Source organism: Macaca thibetana, chromosome 17 (genome assembly GCF_024542745.1).
Source record: "Macaca thibetana thibetana isolate TM-01 chromosome 17, ASM2454274v1, whole genome shotgun sequence".
In the NCBI taxonomy this organism is placed as follows: domain Eukaryota; kingdom Metazoa; phylum Chordata; class Mammalia; order Primates; family Cercopithecidae; genus Macaca; species Macaca thibetana.
The window spans coordinates 59,020,294-59,044,335 of NC_065594.1; the positions used below are offsets into that span (position 1 = coordinate 59,020,294).

The following is a 24,042-nucleotide window of genomic DNA, read 5'->3' on the forward strand; positions in this document are numbered from 1 at the left end:
CATGTAATTATGAATTTTTCAAGCCATGATAGAGGAAAATTGAATATTTAATATTTTATGGACATATTCTACACTGAGGACATCTTTCAAAATTTTATGATAATTTTTAGAGTGAGCAAAGAGCAGAACAAAAGTTACAAAATAATTGCAAACTTGAATATTTAATCACTAGAGACATTGTTGGTTATTTCTCAAATTATATATTGTTACCAAGGCTGTGAACTTTCAATCATAGTGAATTCAAGTGGGGAAAAAAGGTGCACTAAAATCAATCTATAGATATGTTTTCGTTGTTTAAGAAATAAGAATATAGAGCTTAATGTTGTCAAATTGAAACCTTGCAGCATAACTATTCATGTGAGAGAATATCTTGAGTGATTTGTTCTAAATGAGCTATTGTTGAACAAAAAAAAAATTTTAATGACCCATTTTTAAATATTCAAAATCAACACCAAGGAATAAACACTAAAATATCATAAAATTCTTGATTGAAAAGAAAATGGAAAAATAAAATTGACATTTTTCAAAAAAATGTTTAAAACTGTAGAAACTTTTATAGCTTTGATAAAATATTAAAGGAAAAATAAAAGACAATTTTATGTCAAATATTAAACATAATTTTTAATGAATTTTCCTATGTAATCCATAGACTCATATATTCATATGTATAGCATAATATTTAGTACTTCAAGTATCATTAATGTTTCAACTTGGAAAGTAAGAATATTTAGTGATCCCAAATTATTTCCTAATATGTCTTCCTTGTTGTTGGAGAGAATCATTTGTTTGGTGCTAATACTAATAAACCTTAAGGACACTTAAACCTGGAGGTTCTCAGTCCTGGTTGCAAATTGGCATTGCCTGGTCCTACTCCTAGAGATTCTGAATTGACTGCTGAAATGATACTGGGCCCTGATATATTTTTAAAGCTTCAGATTATTTTAATTTTCAGCCATAGTCTAGAATCACTGCAGCCTATAGAGCTGCTGTTCAGCTTCCAAAGGTCAAAACTTCCAATTTCTAAAATCCCCAGAGAATCAACCTTTTGGGAGCACTGAGTATATGAGCACTAAAAATACAAAAATAGCTAGAAAATAGTCCTGGTCCTCAAATTCCTCATAATATAAAGAAACACATGCATAAATAACTGCAATTCAGTGTAATTGCTGCTACTAGAAATGTGTGCACCAGGTGATATAGCAGTGGAGGGGAAAACCAACATTCAAGGTATCAAGATGAATTGTTTTAAACCTGAAATTTAAGAAAAAAATTATACTGTTTCATTCATTCATTTGTACATTCATTTAATTATTTATTCAACAACTATTCATTCAGTGACTACTATTTTCAAGTATTATCTTATTTTCCTTCTCATAAACTATGAAAGGTGATTGGAAATAAGAAGAGTGTATCAGTTAGTTATTGCTGTACAAAAAGCTACCACCCAATTCAAGTGACTTAAAACCACAGCTATTTATTTGCTCATGGGTTCCACAGATTGGCAGTTTAGGCTGGGTTTAGAAGTTTCATGAGAAAAGCAGGTCTGAGTCACAGAATGACCTGTTAAGATATTTGAAAAAAGTGAGATTTGATAATGATGACACAGCACTTGCCTGCAAAATTGAACCTGTTTAGTAGAGTGAACCATGAACTGTTTTTTTTTTTTTTTTAAAGAAAGAAAGGAGGAAAAAAACCCCAAAAATCTATGCATTGTAGAAATCTTTAGGGGGGAAATCAATAGAACAGACTATCAGAGTTGGGACACCAATTTTCTGCTCACTCTATCCATTGTTATTTCCTAACTGTATATAGAGAAGGGATGAGCTATTCCTCATACCCTAAGAGTCTCCCACTAGAGACCTCTTTCTCACTCACTAGGACAACAATCCAGAAGCAGGGTAAAGAAATCTCACAAACTGATACTGATCTCCAACTTATATTAAATAGAGTGGTGATGCAGGAACAGGAGCCCCACAAGGTATGGATTCCCACTGGAGTCCTGGTACTTCCACAAGTAGACTGGAGATTTGGAGGAAGGGAGGCTCAGGACTTTGCACTTCAGTGGGTGGATTGGTGAAAACAGCGTGCTGAATATTTGATGCCAGTGATTTTTTTTTTTTTTTTTAAAGATAGTCTCACTCTGTGAGTCTCCCTCTGTCACCCAGGCTGGAGTACAATGGTATGATCTCCACTCACTGCAACCTCCTCCTCCCGGATTCAAGGGATTCTCCCTGCCTCAGCCTCCTAACTGGGATTACAGGCGCCCACCACCTTGCCCAGCTAATTTTTGTATTTTTTTTTTTTTTTTTTTTTTTTTTTTTTTTTTTAGTAGAGACAGGGTTTCTCTACGTTGGCCAGGCTGGTCTCGAACTCCTGACCACAGGTAATCCGACCACCTCAGCCTCTCAAACTGCTGGGATTACAGGCGTGAGCTACCGCACCCACCTGAGGCCAGTGTACTTTTAATCAGAATCTAAAGCTATGAAAAGCAATATACCTTAAAATAATCTTAGTGAAGAAAACTTCCAAACATTCTAAAAGAATGAGGTTTGCAAAACTGGCAGGAGCAATGATGTGTCTAATGGGAAGACTAAAAACTATGAACAGTTCTTTCCAAATCTATTATAGATTTAATGCATTTCTAGTCCCAGTAAGAATTTCTAGAATGCAAATTTGATGAAACTATTCTGAAATTCATTTGAGAAAGTATTTCTAAAATATTGCTAAAAGAAGCAGAAAAAAATGTGAATATGGGTGATTTTTCTCTATTCTCTATTTTACAAACGTTTCTGTGATTTTTAAAAGAAATTTATAGTAAAAATTTTAATTTGTGAATATTTGATAAGTAAATATCCAAAATAGTACCAAAGTCTTAATATATACAAATCTTGAACTAAAAATAATAATATATTTCTATTGATGAATCTTAAAAAATTAGATTATGTCAGTGCTAACCTTGAAAGAGGGACTGTGCTAGTTTCTGAAGATCCAAAGATAAATAAGATACAGCCTCTAGTCTCAAGAAAGTTCACAATCCTGTGAAAAAAGGAAAGTAAATATATAATTACAATATGCTATTCTCAGTTCTAGGATGGCGATACTCACAGGGTTCTGTGGGTGCATATACAACAAATCTTTAGGGAGAGGACACACAGCTGAGACTCAGAAGAAGGTGAGATAAAGGAGGGGAACATTCACCAATGAGGCTGGAGAAGCAGGCAAGCACCACATCATAAAAGGCCTTTCACATCATGCCAAGGACTGAATCCTCTCTGCACTTAGGCATCAGGTATTGACTGAGGAGGCTGCCAATCCATCAGACTCCCTAATCCTTAATAGCTCTATGCCTGGAATTACTGCCTACCTCTAATAGAGAAGCGCACAGGTTGTCATTCCTCAAGCGCATTTTCATCAGTACACGTAGAGTTTGATCCAAAATAACACTTAGAACTTAGGGCATCAATCATTGTTTATTTAAAAAATTTAGTATTTACTGGTAAACTCTTATTTTATACAATAAAAATGCTGACTTATTAAGACTTCTTTTTACCACCCAGTCATCAAGTTGAAGACATCTAATGACTACCAAGCAAACTGAACTGAGAAAGTGCCATAAGATGTTGGAATATTGAGAGCACTTCAAGCATCACTTTTGGGCTGACACTCAAAAAAATTTCCTTTCTCCTTTTGCCCAGGCATGAAGAATTTCAACCAGACACGCATAACTGCAGCAAAGCTGACCTGTACATTGCATCACTTTTGGGCTGACACTCAAAAAAATTTCCTTTCTCCTTTTGCCCAGGCATGAAGAATTTCAACCAGACACGCATAACTGCAGCAAAGCTGACCTGTACATTGCAGGGAAAAGACATCCACGGCATCTGAAATGTCTCTGTTCTGTCTCAGCAGGAATGGCTAATTTATGGTGAGCAGAGTAGTTCTTTTTCAATGTAATGACATAAGATCACCAGAATTTACAGGAAGAAAAGAATGGGAGAAAGGGTAGGTGTTATAGAACTAAGGGTGCCAATGATGACAGGAAAGGAACCAGAAGAGCAAAGTAAAGAATGCTGCAGGTAGCTGAACTCCAATCCCTCATGAGACTTAAGGCCAACAGGCATGGCCCACATGGGGTGTAATGGTTAGGACTGGCTCAGAGACCAGCCAAGTAAAACATCAAGACCCAAAAGTAGATCTTTCTATTTCAGTGAAATGGGTCTCTTTATCAGGCAAGCATCACACTGATTAATCTGTACGCTCAAATCATGCCCTCTAAGTATGTTTTTGAGGAACATTCAGTGTCCCTAAGGTCAATAAAGAGTCTGTCCCTTTAAAGCTACTACTTTTTGATATTTAGAGTAAAAACAGATTTACTAAAACTTGGCTAAAGTCAAGAAGACCTGGGAAATTATTGCTCTTATTACAGCTGCTGCTAGCATTTGATAGTCACTGCTAGCACTAGACGCAGACCCATCTTTCCCTTCACTTTGTAGACTCAGCCTGAACTCTTGATACTATGCACCTGTAAGTTATTTCAAAAAGTATTATCTAGTACTTCTCTTGGGTCTAGCAACTCCGCTGGGAACACATAGAATGGACAAGGAAGAGTCCTCACCCTAGTGGAGAATTTAGACGCATAGAAAAGCAACATTGATACATCTTATGACTCTCACACCATGGGGCTATGAACTGGATGGTTAAGGGTATCAAGAAGGAGACCCTAACCCTGTGAGGCTGCTGGAGGCTTCCAAGAGGATTGGCTAGGTTTGACAGGTGAAAAATGGTAGAAAAGTCTTTAAGACAGAGCTAATAGCAGTCATAGGAGCAGAGTACATGGCCCATCCAGAGGACTTTAGGCAGGTCAGAATGGTTGGACCACAAGGCATGAGAGGGGGTCAGTAAGAAAGGAGGAGAGAGAGATAGAGACAAGACCACGAGCCACTTCAAGAAGGCTGAATGATATCCTTAAGTCCAACATAAACCAGGAAAAAGTTTTAGGGAAAGGAGTGATGTGCCCCTCAAAACTTGTTATTTCAACAAGAAGTTGGATCTGAATATTTTGATAAAAACAAATTGATAAAATCAATTATCTGACTAATTTTCGGAATTCACTGAGCCCACCTTGGCAAAGATATTTCAAATTCTTTGTCTTTCATCCCATCTCAGATCCACTGAACCTCATTCTTTACTTTTTTAAAGCAGTGTGGTTTTTAAAGACATTAGCATATTAGTCAAACCCTGGCTTGGAAAGTTGAGCAGCATTCCTTCTGTATTGGCTGACCTCAGAATGCTGGGTCTTCAACCTGAGGCTTTTCAGCACCCTCTTCTGGGAAGATTAAAATCATGCAATCCACACCCTATTCTGTCTCATTTATTAATTGTGAAACTCACTATCAGAAGGCTTTGGATATTGTGGGACTTGTCTGATTGATGGTGATGGACAACATGCTGATTTTAACAACAGTCAGTAAATTCACAGGGTGAGTCTTCACCTCCCCCCTTTTTAATTCAAAGAACTATAAAATAAAAATTGCACTGTACACTTGCTAAAAATAGCAAGGGAGACTTTATTCAATCAAGACTACTGCAATGGGGAGAGAGGCTGAACTCAACTTCGCTGAAACAAAAGGCAGGAGTACTTTAACCCTGAGGTAAGCTGATGGAAAAGTACCACAAGACATTAGGGGGAGGGTAGTCAATGTGATTAGGCCATCTGTATTTGCTAATTGTCCTTTGTAGAAGTTAGGCTCCTATCCTCCCGCAGAGACCACGAGAGGGGTGCTATCACCTTCAATGGTTACATTTCAGAGAGATAGATCCCAGCTCAGGGATAAACACATTGCTAGGTTGTAAGAGATTTACATCTCATAAAGGCAGAGAAAGAATTTACAATTGCAAATTTTCTAAAGTAAAATATTCTAAGAAAAGGGAGGTCAGGGCCCGAGAGTTGCCTGGCTAAAGTTGAGTCAAGCTGAGGGGGACCTTTTGGCCATCTTGGTCAAAATGCACTTCTTATCTTATGAGCAGTGTTATGCTTGAGGCAGTATATTCAGAAGGGATTATTCCATTTCTTAGGTGAATAAAAAAATTCAGCCTCTCAGACTCCAGAGTTATAACACTGCATGAGCTATGCTATACTTGCCAAGTCCTGTATTGCCCCAAGTGCTTTTTGCTTAAAAGGTATCTAACTCCTATGCTAGTTTCACCTATGATATCTCCGGGAGTGGGAAAAGCAGAGAAGCAAAGGTGATATTGGCTGATGCGTATATTGACAGATTATCACTCTTTAAAAGGAGAGTGGCCATTTACTTTTGTGTCAGCAAACACAAGTCATCTTGCCTTGTGTTTAATAACAAAGCTTACTAAACCATGTATGCAAAATGTCTTCAAATCACCTAAAATCATCTCATTCCACTTCCTCTTTTAATGTTTATTCATTACCCCCTTTATTTAGTAAACATTTATGTGCCAGGTCTTGTGGTAGGCAATAGATGAAGCATGTACTATCTTCCAAAACAGACATAAACTGGACACTCTACCTGCAGAAACCAGAAACTTACAGTCCCCATAGCTAACATGATATTACTATGGTAATAATAAATATTTACTAAGTATTTCTAACAAGTCCTGTGCAAGTACTTTCCATCATTTATATAATCTACTGTTCATAATTGCCCGATGAGTTCAGTACTTTTATTATCAGATCACTGCTTTACAGATGAGAAATCTGAGTCTTAGAGTAATTAAATGAATTACCCTAGGTTAAGTGGCTATGAACAGTAGAATAGGAACTTGAAACCAGGTCTGTGTGACCTTAAGCCCTTGCTCCTAATCATTTTATTATGTTCCCTGCTGAAGGCTACAGAGAGCATCGCACACCTCCTTCATTTATTTGGTGTAAATTCAGCGTGTATGTATTATGCACCATAGAATTTAGAATCTGTATTGTTAGTGGAAATCCCCTTGTTGAGAGATAGAGAAGGCAAGAGATGACCTCTAAGAAAGGATGACAGTAGCAGTGCATGAAGCTGATACTAAAAACTCACAGTGCTCCCAGAGTACCAGCAGGGAACATGATTTGGTGGAACAAACATCTACCAAGCATCCATTCTGCCAGGCTTGTGGTGCTACATACCAGGGTGAGAGAGAGTCGTGCATCAGGTAAGTTCTCTGTCCTGGAGAAGGCCACATTCTCTAGCACCACATGTCCCCAACCTCAGACCATATTCACAATATTTGCTATATCCACACATCACATGCACTATTATTTGTTTAATATTTATCTTCAGACAGACCCACTTCATAACATCACAGTGAATGGAGGAAAAGACACAGAAGTAATTATTGGCAATAACTAGAATAAATATAACATCATCACAAGGTCGATATTCATCTGTGCACTACCTAAGTTCATCTCCAGTGCCACTTTGGGAAGGAATGCTTGCCTTCAATTTTCTCTTGGTTTCCTCTTTCCCATCTAACTGTAGACATCATTGCACAGCTTCCAGGCCCAGCTCTCACTCTGGGAGAATGCTCTAGAACTTTGTTACTCTCCTTCATTTCTACTCTACCTGCCACCCACTGTACACATCAATGAGTGTTCAAATTCCATTTCCTCATGGCCTTCATGGGTGGCTCACTGAGTAGTCTGATAAAATAACTCTCCTTGGAAAGTGCTCATAGAGTAATAGCTATCAATAATAGGAAATGTGCAATGAGCCAGGCATTGGACCATAGATCACTATCTTATTTAATCTTCACAACAGTCTAGGGAGGAAAATACTATTATTATCCCCTTTTTACAGGTGAAGAGACTGAGGCTGGCATTGTGACTATGTAAAAGGAGCTTACCTAATTTGCTTCGGATGCCACAGCTAGTCATTTACAGACCTGTCCACCTTTCAAATCTACATGTTCTTAAACCGAAAATTGGTCAACTTTTCTGTAACACAATGAATGGAAGGCCTACATTCGAACCTATGCTGTATCTCACAGAAGATATAACATAACTCACTCGTCATCTCACTAACCCACCCACCACTACTACCCTTCTCTGAAGTTCATCTGCCACACATTGCCATAGTTGTCCTTTTTTTTTTTTTTTTTTTTTTTTTAGTCGGAGTCTTGCTGCTCAGTTGCCCAGGCTGGAGTGCAGTGGCACCATTTTGACTCATTGCAAGCTCTGCCTCCCCAGTTCACGCCATTCTCCTGCCTCAGCCTCCCGAGTAGCTGGGACTACAGGCGCCCGCCACCATGCCCGGCTAATTTTTTTATATTTTTAGTAGAGATGGGGTTTCACCGTGTTAGCTAGGATGGTCTCGATCTCCTGACCTCATGATCCGCCAGTATTGGCCTCCCAAAGTGCTGGGATTACAGGCATGAGCCACCGCGCCAGCCCATAGTTGTCCTTCTAAAAGATAAACATAACCCCCTCCCTCCCTCTCTCTCTCTTAATCTCACCCCGTCTTTGTCTCTCTCTCTCTCTCTCTTTCCCTCATGCAAGCACACATACTCAAAGACCTCCAATGGCTGGCTTCCCATTGCCTATAGGATACAGTACAAAGTTCAAACGTCTTACAGCCTTCAAAGCTCTTCACAATCTGGTCACAACCTGACTTCCCAGCACCCTCTCTCTCTCAACTCACAGCCATGTTAGATCTCACCCATTTCCCAACAAGTCATACTTCCCCATGGTTCTGCCATCTCCCAACAGGTCATACTTCCCCATGGCTCTGGAAAAAGGCAGCGGTGAATGCTGCAGGGCCACAATAAGAGCACTGGCTGGGGAGTATATAGCCCTATGTTCGAATTCCAACACTGGGCAGGTTAGTTAACCTCTGGGGGCCTTCTCTGTGTTCTGACACATAAGGCACTGACAATGCTCCTCCCTTGTAAGAATTGGACTGGATGATGGGTCTAAAGCACTTCACACGGGGCCTGACCCTTCGCACAACAATTGGCATCCAGCAAGGATTCAAATACATATTGTCATTGCTCCCTCAAAAATTAACTGGAATTGTTTTTTTCTTCCCATCTGGATATAAGTTTATCCATTCTTCAAGCTCAGAAAGTGTCTTCTTTCTGAAGCCTTCTCCAATCTCTTTGGGCAATATTAATCCTCCTTCCTCTCTATTTCCCTACCGCTCAGCACTGGCCTCAACTATAATACTTAAAGTTGGATTTTAATTATCTGTCACTTTTTTTCTTGCTACCATTAGACCATGATCTCTTCTACAGCCTTTATATCTATCAAGTGCAATACTCAGCACATGGTAAGCTGACAAATGTTTGTTGAATAACCTAACCTGTTCCTCCACTCTCACAGACATTATTTGCATGTCGATAATGTTACAGAATTAGACTGGAACTTTAGGCACTGAAGCTGGAGCAATGGGGTGTGTATAGAAGGTGAGCTCTTCCTTAGAAATCCCCAAATGCTTACATTCATTCCCTATGTATAAAGCCATTTTTGTTCCAGAATCATTGTCTGCAAACTGTATTGGTCTTCCCTTAGAAACATGAGGGGATTTTTGTGACAGGAAAAGATAATGCTTACAAAACCTTTTCATTGTAAACGTTGATTATTTATGAACTCTTACAGGAAAGGGACCCTCTCGATGCTGGCACATGGGAGAAGCCATCCCCCCCTCCAATTTATAATAAATGAATGTTGAAGTAAATCTCTTCATTAACTAGATGGAGAAAGGAATTTATGCTCCAGAGTAATCACTCATCTCTTCAGCACAAAAACCCCAAAGATTCCACTTCCTGAACATTCTCTCTAATGGGACAGACCTTTGCTGACCGGCTGGGCACAGGCACGACTTCAGCAGGTAAACTCCATGGAACTCGAAGCCCAAAGCAAACACACAGCAATACTTCCTGGAAGCCAGTGTGTGGCCTTGGCTGGTGAAAGCTCGTCCTTCAAGCAACTGAGGCAGGAGTCCATTAAAGGTGTTAATTTTACATGATGTGGCACGGCAAGTTTATAAATAAATAACAAATGAACATTCCCCACGGTTCCTCTCCTCTGAGTTTCTGTGTACCTGCTGCAGGCCTGGCAACAGCAGAAGCCACTCAGATGCCAGATCCGGAATTGCCCTTCAAAAAGTGAAGAAGGAGGCCTTTCTGTCACCAGGACCTGATAAGTTTTGATGCTTTGGTTGCTGGATCCAGCCACCTTTGAAAGCTAGCTACTAATTCATCCTCTATGGTTGGACGTGCTCAATTCAAGATTATTATCATAAGCTACAAGAACAAAACACAGATGTTAGAGTTTCAGAAAAATGTACTGTTGGGGACCATTAGTAAAAAATACTGTTTAAAATATATAACATATGTAACTATTAAATACATAAAAATCCTATGTACCATGAGGCAAAACATGATGAAAGTTGTTGAATATTTTAAATACCTATATTGCTACATAAAATGGTTCTATGCAGTAGAATTTCCTATTGCAGGAGATTTATGAAATTTTGTCAAAGTGGTAGATCATGCTGAAGTCAGGGGAAATACTAGCACACTTTAGGTTGCTTCCTATTTTTAATTAAGTTTGAAACTGCATCTTTGCACTTGTGAGTGTGCATATAAATACATGTAAGTGCAGATGTGATGAACAATAATGCTGATCTATGCAGACATTCAAATTCACTCACAAAATGGCCCCCTCCCACTGCAGAGAATATTACTTAATTGAGGCTAGGTCTGTGTAATCATAATGAACTAGACATAGAGCGGCAAAACTCGACCAGCATGGTTTACCCTCATTTATTTCAACAGCCTAAGAGGAAAGAATTGAGCAAGTTCTTTTGTGTCCTGACCTGGATTTCCAACATGGAGATTAATCATGACAACTAACTGTTATGGTGCTTGTCATGTTGACCCATGTCAACAAAGGTGGAGACCGACTGAGCTTGGGTAGGTTGGCTGAAGTCCATCTAATTCTTATTCCGAGGGACTAAGACAGGGAAATGGGCTCAAAGGTACACTTGAGGACAAACTGGGGCCCAAGTTACTCAAGAGTCCAAAATACTAAGCAAGTGTTAACAAAGGTGGACAACCAAGGGCAAATGATAAGGTCAGGTACACAGTAATGAAAGTCTAAATAAAGGAAAGTGGAGCAAAAAGAAGCAAAAAGAATGCAAGCAGTGGGCTCTCTAAACACAATTTGAGTTCTTTTTCTCCAAAACCTGCTCCCTGTCCACCCGGATCAACTTCTTCGAATTTCCACAGCACCTGGAATTCATATCGTATCACCTAGCATGTAATCATGTACACGTATATGTTTGTTTTATCCTAACTCAATTTAATTGTTTAGAGTTCAGTAACTATATCTCACATATCTGTGTTTTCTCCAGGGTCTAGCACAGCTTTATGTACATTAAATTTTCAGTAATTGCTCATTGGTTGAGCTAAAAGCGATTTTTGGCCTCAAGCAAGGATTGATAACAAGCTCCATCCATTTTTCCTCCATCATGTCGAGTCTACATATCTGTTCCAATGTTCCTACAAAGCATATAAACATATACTCTAAAATACATGAGGGTACGTTTCTATTTATTCTATACTTTTTTCTGTAACTTTTTAATACAACCATACATGCAGAACCAACTAATTTTTCTGATAACTACATAAAATTCTATGGTGTGGCTCCATCACAATTTAAGTATAGGCATACCTCATTTGGTTGCATTTTGCTTTATTGTGCTTTATTGTACAGATAACGCATTTTTTAAAATAAATTAAATATTTGTGGCAACCTTGTGTCAAGCAAGTTTATCAGTGCCATTTTTCCAACAGCTCGTGCTCACATTGTGTCTCTGTGTCATATTTTGGTAATCCTCACACTATCAAACTTTTTCATTATGATCTTATTTGTTATAGTGATTTGTGATTGGTGATCCTTGATGTTATTATTGTACTTATTTTGAGGTGCCATGAATTGTGCCCATACAAGACAGCAAACCTAATTGATAAACGTTGTGTGTGATCTGACTGCTCCACCTACCGGCCATCCCCCCTTCTCTCTCCCTCTCTTCAGGCTTTCCTATTCCCTGAGACACCACAATATTAAATTAGGACAATTAATAACCCTTCAATGGCCTCTAGGTGTTCAAGTGAAAGAAAAAGTTGCACATCTGTCACTTGAAATCAAAGCTAGAACTGATTCTGCTTAGCAAGGGAGGTGTGTTTGGGTAAGACAGGCTGAAAACTAGGCCTCAAGTCAAACAGCCAAGTTGTGAATGCAAAGAAAAAGATTAAAAGTGCTACTCCAGTGAATACACAAATGATAAGAAAGTGGGCCAGAAGTGGTGGCTCACGCCTGTAATTCCAGCATTTTGGAAGGCCGAGGCAGGCAGATCACCTGAGGTCAGGAGTTCGAGAGCAGCCTGGCCAACATGGTGAAGCCCTGCCTCTACTAAAAATACAAAAATTAGCCAGGCATGGTGGCATGCACCTGTAGTTCCAGCTACTCAGGAGGCTGAGGGAGGAGAATTGCTTGAACCTGGGAGGCAGAGGTTGCAGTGAGCTGAGATCATGCCACTGCACTCCAGCCTGGGTGACAGAGCAAGACTCTGTCTCAAAAGAAAAAAAAAAAAAAAAAGTGAAACAACCATATTGCTTATGTAGAGAAAGTTACAGTGGTCTGGATAGATCAAACCAGTTACAACATTCCCTTAAACCAGAGGCTAATTCAGAGGAAGGCCCTAAGTTTTTTCAGTTCTCTGAAGACTGAGAGAGATGAGGAAGCTGCAGAAGACAAGTTGAAGGCTAGGAGAAGTTGGTTCATGACGTTTAAGTAAAGAAGCCATCTCCGTAACAAAAAATTGCAAAGTGAACCAGCACGTGCTGATGTAAAAGCTGCAGCAAGTTATCCAGAAAATCTGGCTAAGATCATTGATGACGGTAGCTACGCTAAATAACAGCTATTTAATGTAGACAAAACAGCCTTCTATTGGAAGGAGATGCCATCTAGGACTTTTCATAGCTAGAGAGGAGAAGTCAACACTCGCTTCAAAGCTTCAAAGGGCAAACTGACTCTTGTTAGGGGCTAATGCAGCTGATGGCTTTAAGTTGAAGCCAATGCTTATTTGCCATTCCAGAAATCCAAGGGCCCTTAAGAATTATGCTAAATCTATTCTGCCTATGCTATATAAATGGAACAACACAACCTGGATGACAGTGTCTTAGTTTACAGCAGAGATAACTGAATCACTTAAGCCCATTGTTGACACTTACTGATCAGAAAAAAAATAATACTCTTTCTAAATATTACTGCTCACTGACAAGGCACCTGGTCACCCGAGAGCCCTGATGGAGATGTAAAGGAAATAAACATTGTTTCATTCCTGCTAATAGAACATCTATTCCCATAGATCAAGGAGTCATTTTTACTTTCAAGTCTCATTATTTAAGAACTGTATTTCAGGCTGGGCGCGGTGGCTCAAGCCTATAATCCCAGCACTTTGGGAGGCCGAGACGGGCGGATCATGAGGTCTGGAGATCCAGACCATCCTGGCTAACACGGTGAAACCCCATCTCTACTAAGAAATACAAAAAACTAGCTGGGCGAGGTGGTGGGCACCTGTAGTCCCAGCTACTTGGGAGGCTGAGGCAGGAGAATGGCGTAAACCCGGGAGGCGGAGCTTGCAGTGAGCTGAGATCCGGCCACTGCACTCCAGCCTGGGCGACAGAACGAGACTCCGTCTCAAAAAACAAAACAAAAAACAAACAAACAAAAAAAAAGAACTGTATTTCATAAGACCGTAGCTGCCATAGACAGTGATTTTGCTAATGGATCTGGGCAAAGTAAATTGAAAACCTTCTGGAAAAAATTCAGCCTACCAGATGCCAATGAGAACATTCATGATTCATAAGAGGAGGTCAAAATATCAACATTAGCAAGAGTTAGTACTTGATTACAAACTTCTTGGGTGAGTCTGAGGAGTTCAAGACTTCAGTGGTGGAAATAACTGCAGATGTAGTAGAAATAACAAGATAGCTAGAATTAGAGGTAGAGCCTGAAGATGTGACTGTGTTGCTGTGATTTCCTGATAAAATTCAAATGCATGAGAGTTGGTTCTTATGAATGATCAAAGAAAGTGGTTTCTTGAGATATAATCTACTTCTGGTGAAGATGCTGTGAAGTGTTGAAACAACAAAAGGATGGATAGTATTACAATAACTTAGTTGCTAAAGCAGCAGCAAGGTTTGAGAGAATTGACTCCAATTTTCAAAGAAGGTCTGCGGTAAGTAAAATGCTATCAAACATCATACGCTACAGATAAATCTTTTGTGAAAGGAAGAGTCCATCTTTGTTACAAACTTCATTGTTGTCTTATTTTAAGTAATTACCACAGCCACCCCAACCTTCAGCAACCACCACCCTGATCAGTCAGCAGTTATCAACGTTGAGGCAAGATCCTCCAGTAGTAATCAGATTATGACTCACTAAGGACTCAGATGATTGTTAGGATTTTTTTTTAAAGCAATAAAGCACTTTATTTTATTTAATTGTTTTTTATTTTTTGAGTCTTGCTTTACTGCCCAGGCTGGAGTATAGTGGCGTGATCTTGGCTCACTGCAGCCTCCACCTCCCAGGTTCAAGTGATTGTCCTGCTTAAGCCTCCCGAATAACTGGAATTACAGGCATGCACCCCCACACCCAGCTAATTTTTTGTATTTTTAGTAGGGACAGGGTTTTGCCATGTTGGCCAGGCTGGTCTTGAACTCCTGACCTCAGGCGATCTACCCATCTCGGCCTCCCAAAGTGCTGGGATTACAGGCGTGAGCCAGCATGCCCGGCCAATAAAATATTTTAAAATTAGAATATGTAAATGTTTAGACATAATGCTATTGTACACTTGATAGACTACAGTAGAGTGTAAACATAACTTTTACAAACTCTGGGAAACAAAAAAAAAACTTGTGTGACTTGCTTTATTGTGATATTCACTTTATTGTGGTGGTCTGGTATGCCTGTTGTCATTTCTCCATTGATAGGTATTTTTCTTGATACCATTTACTACAATGTGATAACCAATATTACAACAGATACATTTATCTATGTCCTTTCATAGTCATAGTTTAATTTATTTTAGATTCCCACAGTAGGACTCCATAGTTAAAGGTAATTTTGCAAAATCTTTAATCATTAAAGATACCTCTAGTTTACTTTCCCAAAATATTTGGTAGGTCATCCTCCTACTATTAATATATTTGTATTTCTGTTGCTCTACACTCTTGACAATAATGGACATCACCAATCCTTTTAATATTTACCAACAGAAAAGGTTTAGAATTAGGATTAGGATTCAAGCAAAAAATGGTATCTCACAGTTGTTTTGTTTTGCATTTCTCTGCCTGCTAATGAAATTAAGTCAATCCATTGTGTATTTGCATATCTTCTTTAGGAATTGCCTTTCATTTTGCCATTTTTTATGTTTAATGTTTAGGAGTTCTTTGTATATTAGGAATATTTTTCATTCATAAATGATACATATATTGTTCTCCCAGATAAATCTGGTATTTCATATTTTCTAAATTCCTTTTGGCCAATTACTGCCTCTTAGAACCTGCCTCCCAATCCCTTTTTGCTGGCGACCCAGGCATAGCATATAATAATGTATCCATTGAGATTTAATACCTTTATTTAACAACTTCAACCAACATCAATCAATTATATTTGGCCATATGGCTAGACTAACCATGCAACTAATCATTGTAGAGTAGAACATTTAATATCCTAAAATGACTACTGGATTAAGTGAGGCAATTTCTTTTTAGTCCCAACTTAGCTTTCAGGTTAAATACTTATATCCTACTGGTGGGAATGTAAATTATTACAACCACTATGGAAAACAGTATGGAAGTTTCTCAAAGAACTAAAAATAGATCTATCATTTGATCCAGCGATCCCGCTACTTTGGGATCCTACCCAAAGGAAAAGAAGTCATTATGTCAAATAGACACCTGCATGCTCATGTTCATCACAGCACAATTTGCAATTGCAAAGGCCTAAGTGCCCATCAATTGATGAGTGGATAAAGAAAATGTGATATATACACACACACACACACACATACACCATGGACTACTACTCAGCCATAAAATGGAACGAAATAATGTCTTTTGCAGCAACTTGCATGTAACTGGAGGACATTACCTTAAGTGAAGCAACTCAGGAATAGAAAACCAAAAACCGTATGTTCTCACTTATAAGTGGGAGCTAAGCTATGGGTATGCAATGGCATACAGAGTGGTATAATGGACACTGGAGACTAAGAAGCAGGGAGAATAGAATGGAAGCCAAGGCTGAAAACTTGCCTGTTGGATACAATGTACACTATTTTGGTGACTGGTACACTAAATGTCCAGATTTAACCACTATACAATTCATCTATGTAAACAAAAATCACTTGTACCGCTAAAACTATTGAAACAAAAAAAAAATAAATACATAACAATAACAAACAAACTTAGCTCCTAGGTCAATGCCCATTCTTACCTCCAGCTTCACCCCTGCTTAGTCCAACAAAAAGAGGACTTCCCAGAATGCATTTGAGCCCAAAGATAATGTGTGAAACTATAGCTGTAAAGAATATTTGAGAAAAAATATGGAGGAAAGAAACTAAAGAGACGCTTTTGGCATGGCACGTGTGAACACACACACACGCAGTCACACACACACACACACCCCAATGCGGAGCAGTGTGTTAATTCTAGCACAGATCTGTCACTATGTTATGCAGACCCTGACTTTGTTGATTCAGCAAAGGCAGAAGATTTAAAAGCACACAAAGGAAAAGCCCAGAGAAATATATAAAGCTAGCAAACATTTGCACTGTAAACATCAAGAGGAAACTGAATTTGTGTGATGGGAAAGAAAGGTTTAAGATCTTCATTCTAGCAAAATTCACGTGATTTCTGGGATTTGAGAAACTGTTTAGATTGAGGTAGGATTTGGAGAGTTTGTTTGAATGAGGGAAGAAAGTAAACTAAAAAACTTACAATGCAGGTGTAGGGTTTATTTCATCATGGGAGTTTGAAAAGAAACAATTGGAATATAGATAATCCAGGATGCTCTGAAGAAAGATTTTAGATTTGAAATGGGGCAGATAAGACTTATCCATCCCATCAGAGAGAATTAAGGTCTGGGTCACCACCGTGTGGGTTCAGTTAGTTTCATCCACAGCCTATGGAGTCACTTGCATCCCTGCCATCAATCCCCTCTCCGAACGGGTGTATAGAAACCCCATGAGTTCTGCCATAGAAAAACATTACTTCAGTGAAGTACGTTTATTAACTAGATGCCATTGACTAAGCAATGTATTATAAATGGAAGACTCCTTTTAGTTGATAAGTTATATATATAGGAAAAGATCAAATTCTAAAATGCCATAGAACTGAATAAAATATAGCAAAAAAAAATTTAAAAATGTTTAAACAAAGGGAGAAAATGCTCATGACATGTGTAGTGAAAATAGCAAAATTTAAAAAATTGTATATAGACTGACTTTATTTCAGTAAAGGACACACATATATTTTGTATACAGAAGTGGAGAAAAAACTGAAAAGAAAATACCACAAAATGTCACCAGTGGTTAACTCAATAGGACTGTCAGTGACTTTTACTTTCTTCTTTACAGTTCCCTGCATTTTATGAATAAGTTTAAGATGAACATGTATTATTTTTTAAATTAGCAAAAGCTATTTTAAATAAATATCTTTTTATGATATATTTTAACTGTTTTTTTGACTAGTATGATTCTCAGTCGTGTTTTCTCCTTATTTTCTCTCAGTTCATTAATCTGAAGTCATTCCCATTCCCATAGCTCTCATTCTTACACGATCTTGACTGCCTCTGGAGGGGAGTGGAAAAACGGCATTTCTATCATTCTTTGCTCCCAACATTTCTGTACTATCTAACCTATAGCAAAAACAAATGAAATAGAAATAAAAAATTATAAAAACTGCTTTCAGATACAAATTGTACTACCCTTTGTTTTTACCATGAGGAAGTTTTAGAAGACAATTTCTAAGCAATAACTTTAACAAACTTGGTTTGATTTGTTTTTGTTTTGAGAGAAAGCAAGCTACAAACTCAAGCATATTTCTTTTCCTTTTTTTTTTCTTTTTCTTTTTCTTTTTCTTTTTCTATTTTTTCTTTATGGAGTCTCACTCTGTCACCAGGCTGGAGTGCAGTGGTACGATCTCGGCTGACTACAACCTCCGCCTCCCGGGTTCAAGCGATTCCCCTGCCTTGGCCTCCTGAGTAGCTGGGGCTACAGGCATGTACCACCAGGCCTGGCTAATTTTTTTGTATTTTAGTAGAGACGGGGTTTCACCATGTTGACCAGGATGGTGTCCATCTCCTGACCTCGTGATCCGCCCGCTTTGGCCTCTCAAAGTGCTGGGATTACAGGCGTGAGCTATCACGCCCAGCCAAGCATATTTCAAAATCCCTGCGCATGTTTTAACATGGCATTAAGTTTAAAAAGTGAGCAAAGGCTTTAAATAGAAATACGTGAAGGTATTTTATCACATGGAAAATTCATACAGGGTTGATAGTCTCTGTGCAATTTTGTGACCCTTGATTAGTTACTATTATTATTTAAATTATGCATGACATGGTGAAATTTGTCTCTTTATAAAACTGAGGTGCACTTAATGGTGTTTCTGCCTTGTCATACTTGCTACTTGACACAGGACAAATGGACAGATTATTGACTATAGCTTCAACCACATAAATATTGAACTTTTGTACATATTGTTATGATGAAAATTCACTGATAGGGTTTCTCAAACCACCAGGAAAAGGAGGTGAGATAAAATCACGGTTCTTTTCTCATCTACAACAAAAATATAGGTCTTACTCCCAGATATTTTGCTTATGTGGGGAAATTTTCAGACAAAGAACAAATCCGATCTTATTGGCTCTTCCTCAAAGGATCATCAGAGAGTGTGTGTCGGAACTACTGGAACAGCTAGTACGTGGTAGAACCTAAATGTGAACTGGGCATTCTGACTCCAGAGCTCTCACACTTCATCCCTACACTATAAGGATGAACAAACCCACAATAACCTGTGACACGCTTTCTACCACTATTTGCATATACCAGGATTTTGCTTTAACCATGAGGACAACTTTCTAATAGTGAAATTTCTAACACCAGTGAAAGTGCTGATAGGTTCCTCAAATTAAATCAAAGTACTCATTACTTGTCTCACAATTAAGAAACATTAGCCCTGGTCACTGAATAATGAATATAATTCATTTTGTTTTTACTTCCCATTGACTAGAAAATACACATTTCTCAACTTTTTGTGGAAGTGTAAATCACATTCAAAAATGCATAAATCCTAAGTGTTTGACTTGATAAAGTATCATAAAGTGAACTCCCCCATGTGATCACTATCCAGGGCAAGAAAGAACATGGCCAGCCCCCAGAATCCCCCCTTAAGCAACCACCTAATCCCTTCTCTCTTCCCTGGAAAGGTAACCACTATCTTTACTTCTAACACCATAGATTAGTTTTGTCTGCTTTTTAACTTTATTTAAGTGAAAACATAATGGGTATTATCTTGAGTCTGGCTTCTTCTACCCAGCATTATTATGTTTGTGAAATTGATCCCTGTTGTTACAGGCAGCTGTAACTCATTTATTCTTAGGTTATTGTTAATAGTATTCCATGAAGAAATATGTAACAATTAACTTTTTGTTTACCCAGTCTGCAAATAATAGACATTTGAGTTAGATATCAACATTGTTTTTTAAAGTTTTCTCCTGTCAAGGTACAAATACAGAATGGACATAACATGTAAGGAATAACCACCAAATGAAATATAATGTCCACTCATTTATCTCTCACAGACAAATGAGAATAAAGGCACATGAAGTCCTTACACACTGAGTTGGAACGTAGGCAGATTCTGACGGAAGGACGCTAAGATTTGGCATGAGGGAAATATGAGGGTCGTCAGGTGAAGGATTGACAGTGGGAGGGATAGCGGCAGGTCCCCATGAGGGTACTAGGGTGGTTCAAGAGCTGCAGTCACAGGTAGATTTGTAGCCATGGTGAAGGTGGGGAAAATTAAGTTCAATGAAACAGATGGAAAAAAGTCTTCAGTGAAGTACTCATGATAGATAGTATTGTGATAAGACAGCAAAGTCCTCATGATAGTATTATGATAAGACAGTGCCATGGTTCTGGGTGATGGGCAGTTTAGTATAAGACCCACACCAGAAACTTCAGGTGTGGGGCAGTGACTTCCAACTCCAGTACCATGGGGAAGTTGATCTAGGGAAAGTGAGAAAGGATTTCATAGCCCTTGTCCTAGAGGCTACAGGTTCAGTGCAACTCTCCAGAGGTCATCTGGAACTCTAGGCAAGGAATATAAAGCAACATGGTAGGAGGTAAAGAATAATGGGATCTGCAGATTAAATGGTTGCCAAGACTTCCCTCCCAGCTGTCAGCATTCATTCTGATTGGTTAGTGCTCAGCTGTGCAACCTGTTAATACGTTGCTTATCAGTCTTTTGGCTTCCAGCAGGTAAGAAGGGTAAGTGGAATCAATATTTTTTGTAAATTTATCCAAAATTGTACTGCTGAAATCTCAAGTTGGAGAAAACTATAAATAGACTCTTGCTTTTCTTTGCCTTTGATCTTTACCTTTTGTGTGAATTGGATTTTAATGAGAAGTAGAGAAAAATAAAATTTAATAGGGAGTCAGGGCATCTGGGTTCTGGTTTTAGTTCTGTCCGAGGTAACTAACTGCTTTTGCACAAATCAGTCTTGAGTTTCCTAAACAAAATGACAGTTGAAACAAATGATCTCTGACTTGATAAGTCTACAACCAGTCCCTGATGTTTCCTGCCATCTCCTGCCTCCAAGACAAGCGTTGAGAATAAGCGTGTATGTGTGTTTGTGTGTGCAAACGTGTGTGTGTGCACAGATGTTGCCCATACTTTATATATGTGAAGTAAAATCTGCTTGGAAATATGGGAAAAGTTGAAAACAGTTAAATAAGCACTTTTAGATGATAATCTGGGTCTCTTGGGATGGTAAAAGAATTTCCTTCATTTTCTGCAATTGCTAAAAGTACAAATAGGAATTCACTTAAAATTCACTTTTTGTCAATTACATATATCCCTTTAACTTCTAACACCTAGGACTCTAAAGTGTATGTGACAACTGTAATTAGAGCAACAGAGGGAAGGACAAAGCTTTTCTGAATTATATCATTTCACAGAAGAGGCATTCCTTGTGACCTACAAGAGCTGCAGGATAAGCACTAATCATGACTCTGCCTCAACCCTGTGAAAACTGACTCATGAATAAATTGGACCATTTATTCATTTCTAATTATAGAAATGAGGCATATCTTTCTTAGAACAAGCCTTGGAAAGTATAGAATTAAACTTTGATCTAGAGAAACAAGGTCACAAAATACACTATTGCCTTACACATAGTTTGTGCTCACTAATTACTTACTAATTAGTTACTTTATAGCAGTGGATCTTTTGGCCTGATTAATCTTGATACTGCTTTAAACCTCTACTCTGTCCATGTAGCTATTCGAATGAAAGATCTCCCACAAATTAAATAGCAATACTTCAAAAAGGCAGTGTTGGCCTATATCTCAAAATCAAACTATACATGAAAAATACAAGATAGAACCTTGAAATTCAGATCTACTAAGAAGGCATGTTTGCTTTTTAACTGACATAAAACACCTCTCCCTCAACCACCTTTCCCTCGTAGAAATAGGTAACATTTTAAAAATCCTTTTTTTAGCCGCAAGTTGCTCATATGTGTTTGTTTAAGGCCACTTGACTTCATAGTCCATTCAAAATGCAGTTCAAAGACACTCACCTGAATCCATTTCTTCTAAACAATGAGCCTAGTTTGACTGTGGAAAGAGAAATATTGAAGAATCTTCTAGAGAGGCTTTGAACACTGCCCAGGGAAAGGGCACCTTCAGGGAATGGTTAAGTACTTTGAAAACCCTAAGGAGCTTTGTAGCTAAGGATGACCTTCTAACCTCTCAACAGCTTTTTGCAAACAAAATCTTTCAAGCTTCATCTAAAAGACGGGTGAGCAACAATTTGAAGAATGAGGTTTTCCTTTGTGTCGGATTATAGAGCTCAGCAGTTCTAACCTTTTTGTTCTATTATATTTCTGATCTAAATAAGGAATTATTTATTACCAGAAAATGGTGGTATTCAGATCACAAGTCTCCGCTGAGCATTGACTTTGATCCTCAACCATATGTAGAGATTTAGGGAGGAGAAGGCTGCTTATTTGGAAAGAATCCTAAGATCCACTCTGAGAAGTTTTCTGTCCAGGCAAAATGCACTCAGGGATCTGGGCGTTGACACTGAACCTGTCTTACAACTTCTTGATCTTAATTTGATTTTGTAATGTACATTTCCCCAGTAGATTGATGTTTCATTTTTCATGTAGATGAAATTTCGTCTCCATGCCAAGAAAAAAAATGGATTTACTAAAATTTTAATTCAATGCAGGTTTCTGATAAAAATCAAAGGGATTTGTTTATATTCTTCCTTTAATATGTCCTGGTGATAGTCTAGAGAGAATTTTATACAAGAGAAGACAGTCTCGTAGGAATGGACATGTTATACACTATTTCACTCTTCTCCCACATGGAATTGGGGGGCTATTGTTAAAACTAAGCCCTAAAAGATGTTTAAATATTAAAATATCTGGAAAATTTTTGCTTTTAAAAGCAACATTTAATACTCTTTGAATGCTGTTTTGAGAGCAGAGTTTTCCTTGTGTTCTGGGAAAATCAACCTAATAGCCCTTTTTTTTTTTTTTTTTTTGAAGGAAAATTTGTATTTTAATTATTTTTATGTACAGAAAACTCAACAGTGTACATTTAACCCAGCTTAGTGGCAAGTTCTTTAGCCTTTGCCTTTTCGAGCTTGGCGATACGAGCCACAGACTTGGGACCCAGGACATTGCCGCCCCAGTGACGGCGGATCTCATCATATCTGTCGTTGTAATTGGTCCTGATAGCTTCCACCAGCTTAGCCAAAGCGCCTTTGTCTTCCGAGTTCACCTGTGTGAAGGCGACAGTGGTGCAGGTCTTCCTGTGGACTAGACGGCCCAGTCTGGCCTTACCCTTGATAATGCAGTAAGGGACCCCCATTTTAGGACACAGGGCAGGCAAGAAGACAACCAGCTCGAGGGGATCCACGTCATGTGCAATCACCACCAGCTGAGCCTTCTTGTTCTCCACCAAGGTGGTGACGGTGTTAACTCCTGCTCGAAGGACAGGTGGTCTCTTAGTGGGGACATCCCCTTTGCCAGCAGCTTTCTTCTCGGCCCGGGCCAACAGCCTCTGCTTCTTCTCTTGCTTTGTCTCTGGTCTGTACTTGTGGGCCAGCTTAAGCAGCTGAGTAGCTGTTTGGCGGTCCAGGGCCTGGGTGAACTGGTTAATAGCAGGAGGCACTTTCAGCCGCTTATAGAGGATGACTCTCTGCCGCTGCAACCTGATATAGCGAGGCCATTTCACAAAGCGGGTGAGGTCTCTTTTGGGCTGGATGTCCTGTCCAATGCCAAAATTCTTAGGTCTTTTCTCAAACAGGGGATTCACCACTTTCTTGGCCTCCTGCTTTTTCACGACAGCAGGAGCCGGAGCCACCTTCTTTCCCTTGGCCTTCTTTCCTTTCGGCATCTTGGGCGGCGGGAGGAGAGAGCAGCCCTTTGAGTTTTTAAATATAAAGACCCTCTTCTGAAGTAGAACTATTTGAGGCTAGCAGTTACAAAGAGCTAAACTGCTCTGGGTGTTATATATAAAGTTGCCTCTGGTGTAGACAACATTGGATCTCTGCAAGTTATGCTTTCTTCAGAGAAATGTTATTTTTCTCATTATGGATTGAGTCTTCTCTGTGCCTGTTCTGGGAGTCTGGGAGGGATGGAGGTAGCAATGGAAGGAAGGAGCAATAGGGAAAGAAAGGGAGCAAGGAAGAGAGACAGACAGACAGACAGACAGACAGGGACAGAGAGAAACA

The 24,042-nt window shown here is 38.9% G+C and overlaps 1 protein-coding gene across 1 annotated transcript; it reads right to left on the reverse strand.

Annotated features, from left to right (window-relative positions):
- Positions 1-22,849: 22,849 nt before the first annotated feature.
- LOC126940176 (60S ribosomal protein L7a-like) lies at positions 22,850-23,730 on the reverse strand. The gene has a single exon (XM_050765922.1). It carries the CDS (start codon positions 23,703-23,705, stop codon positions 22,905-22,907), a length of 801 nt encoding a protein of 266 aa, XP_050621879.1. The 5' UTR covers positions 23,706-23,730; the 3' UTR covers positions 22,850-22,904.
- Positions 23,731-24,042: the final 312 nt, after the last annotated feature.

Coding starts and splice junctions, on each gene's coding strand:
- LOC126940176 (XM_050765922.1), bottom strand. CDS start 23,705: ATGCCGAAAGGAAAGAAGGCCAAGGGAAAGAAGGTGGCTCCGGCTCCT.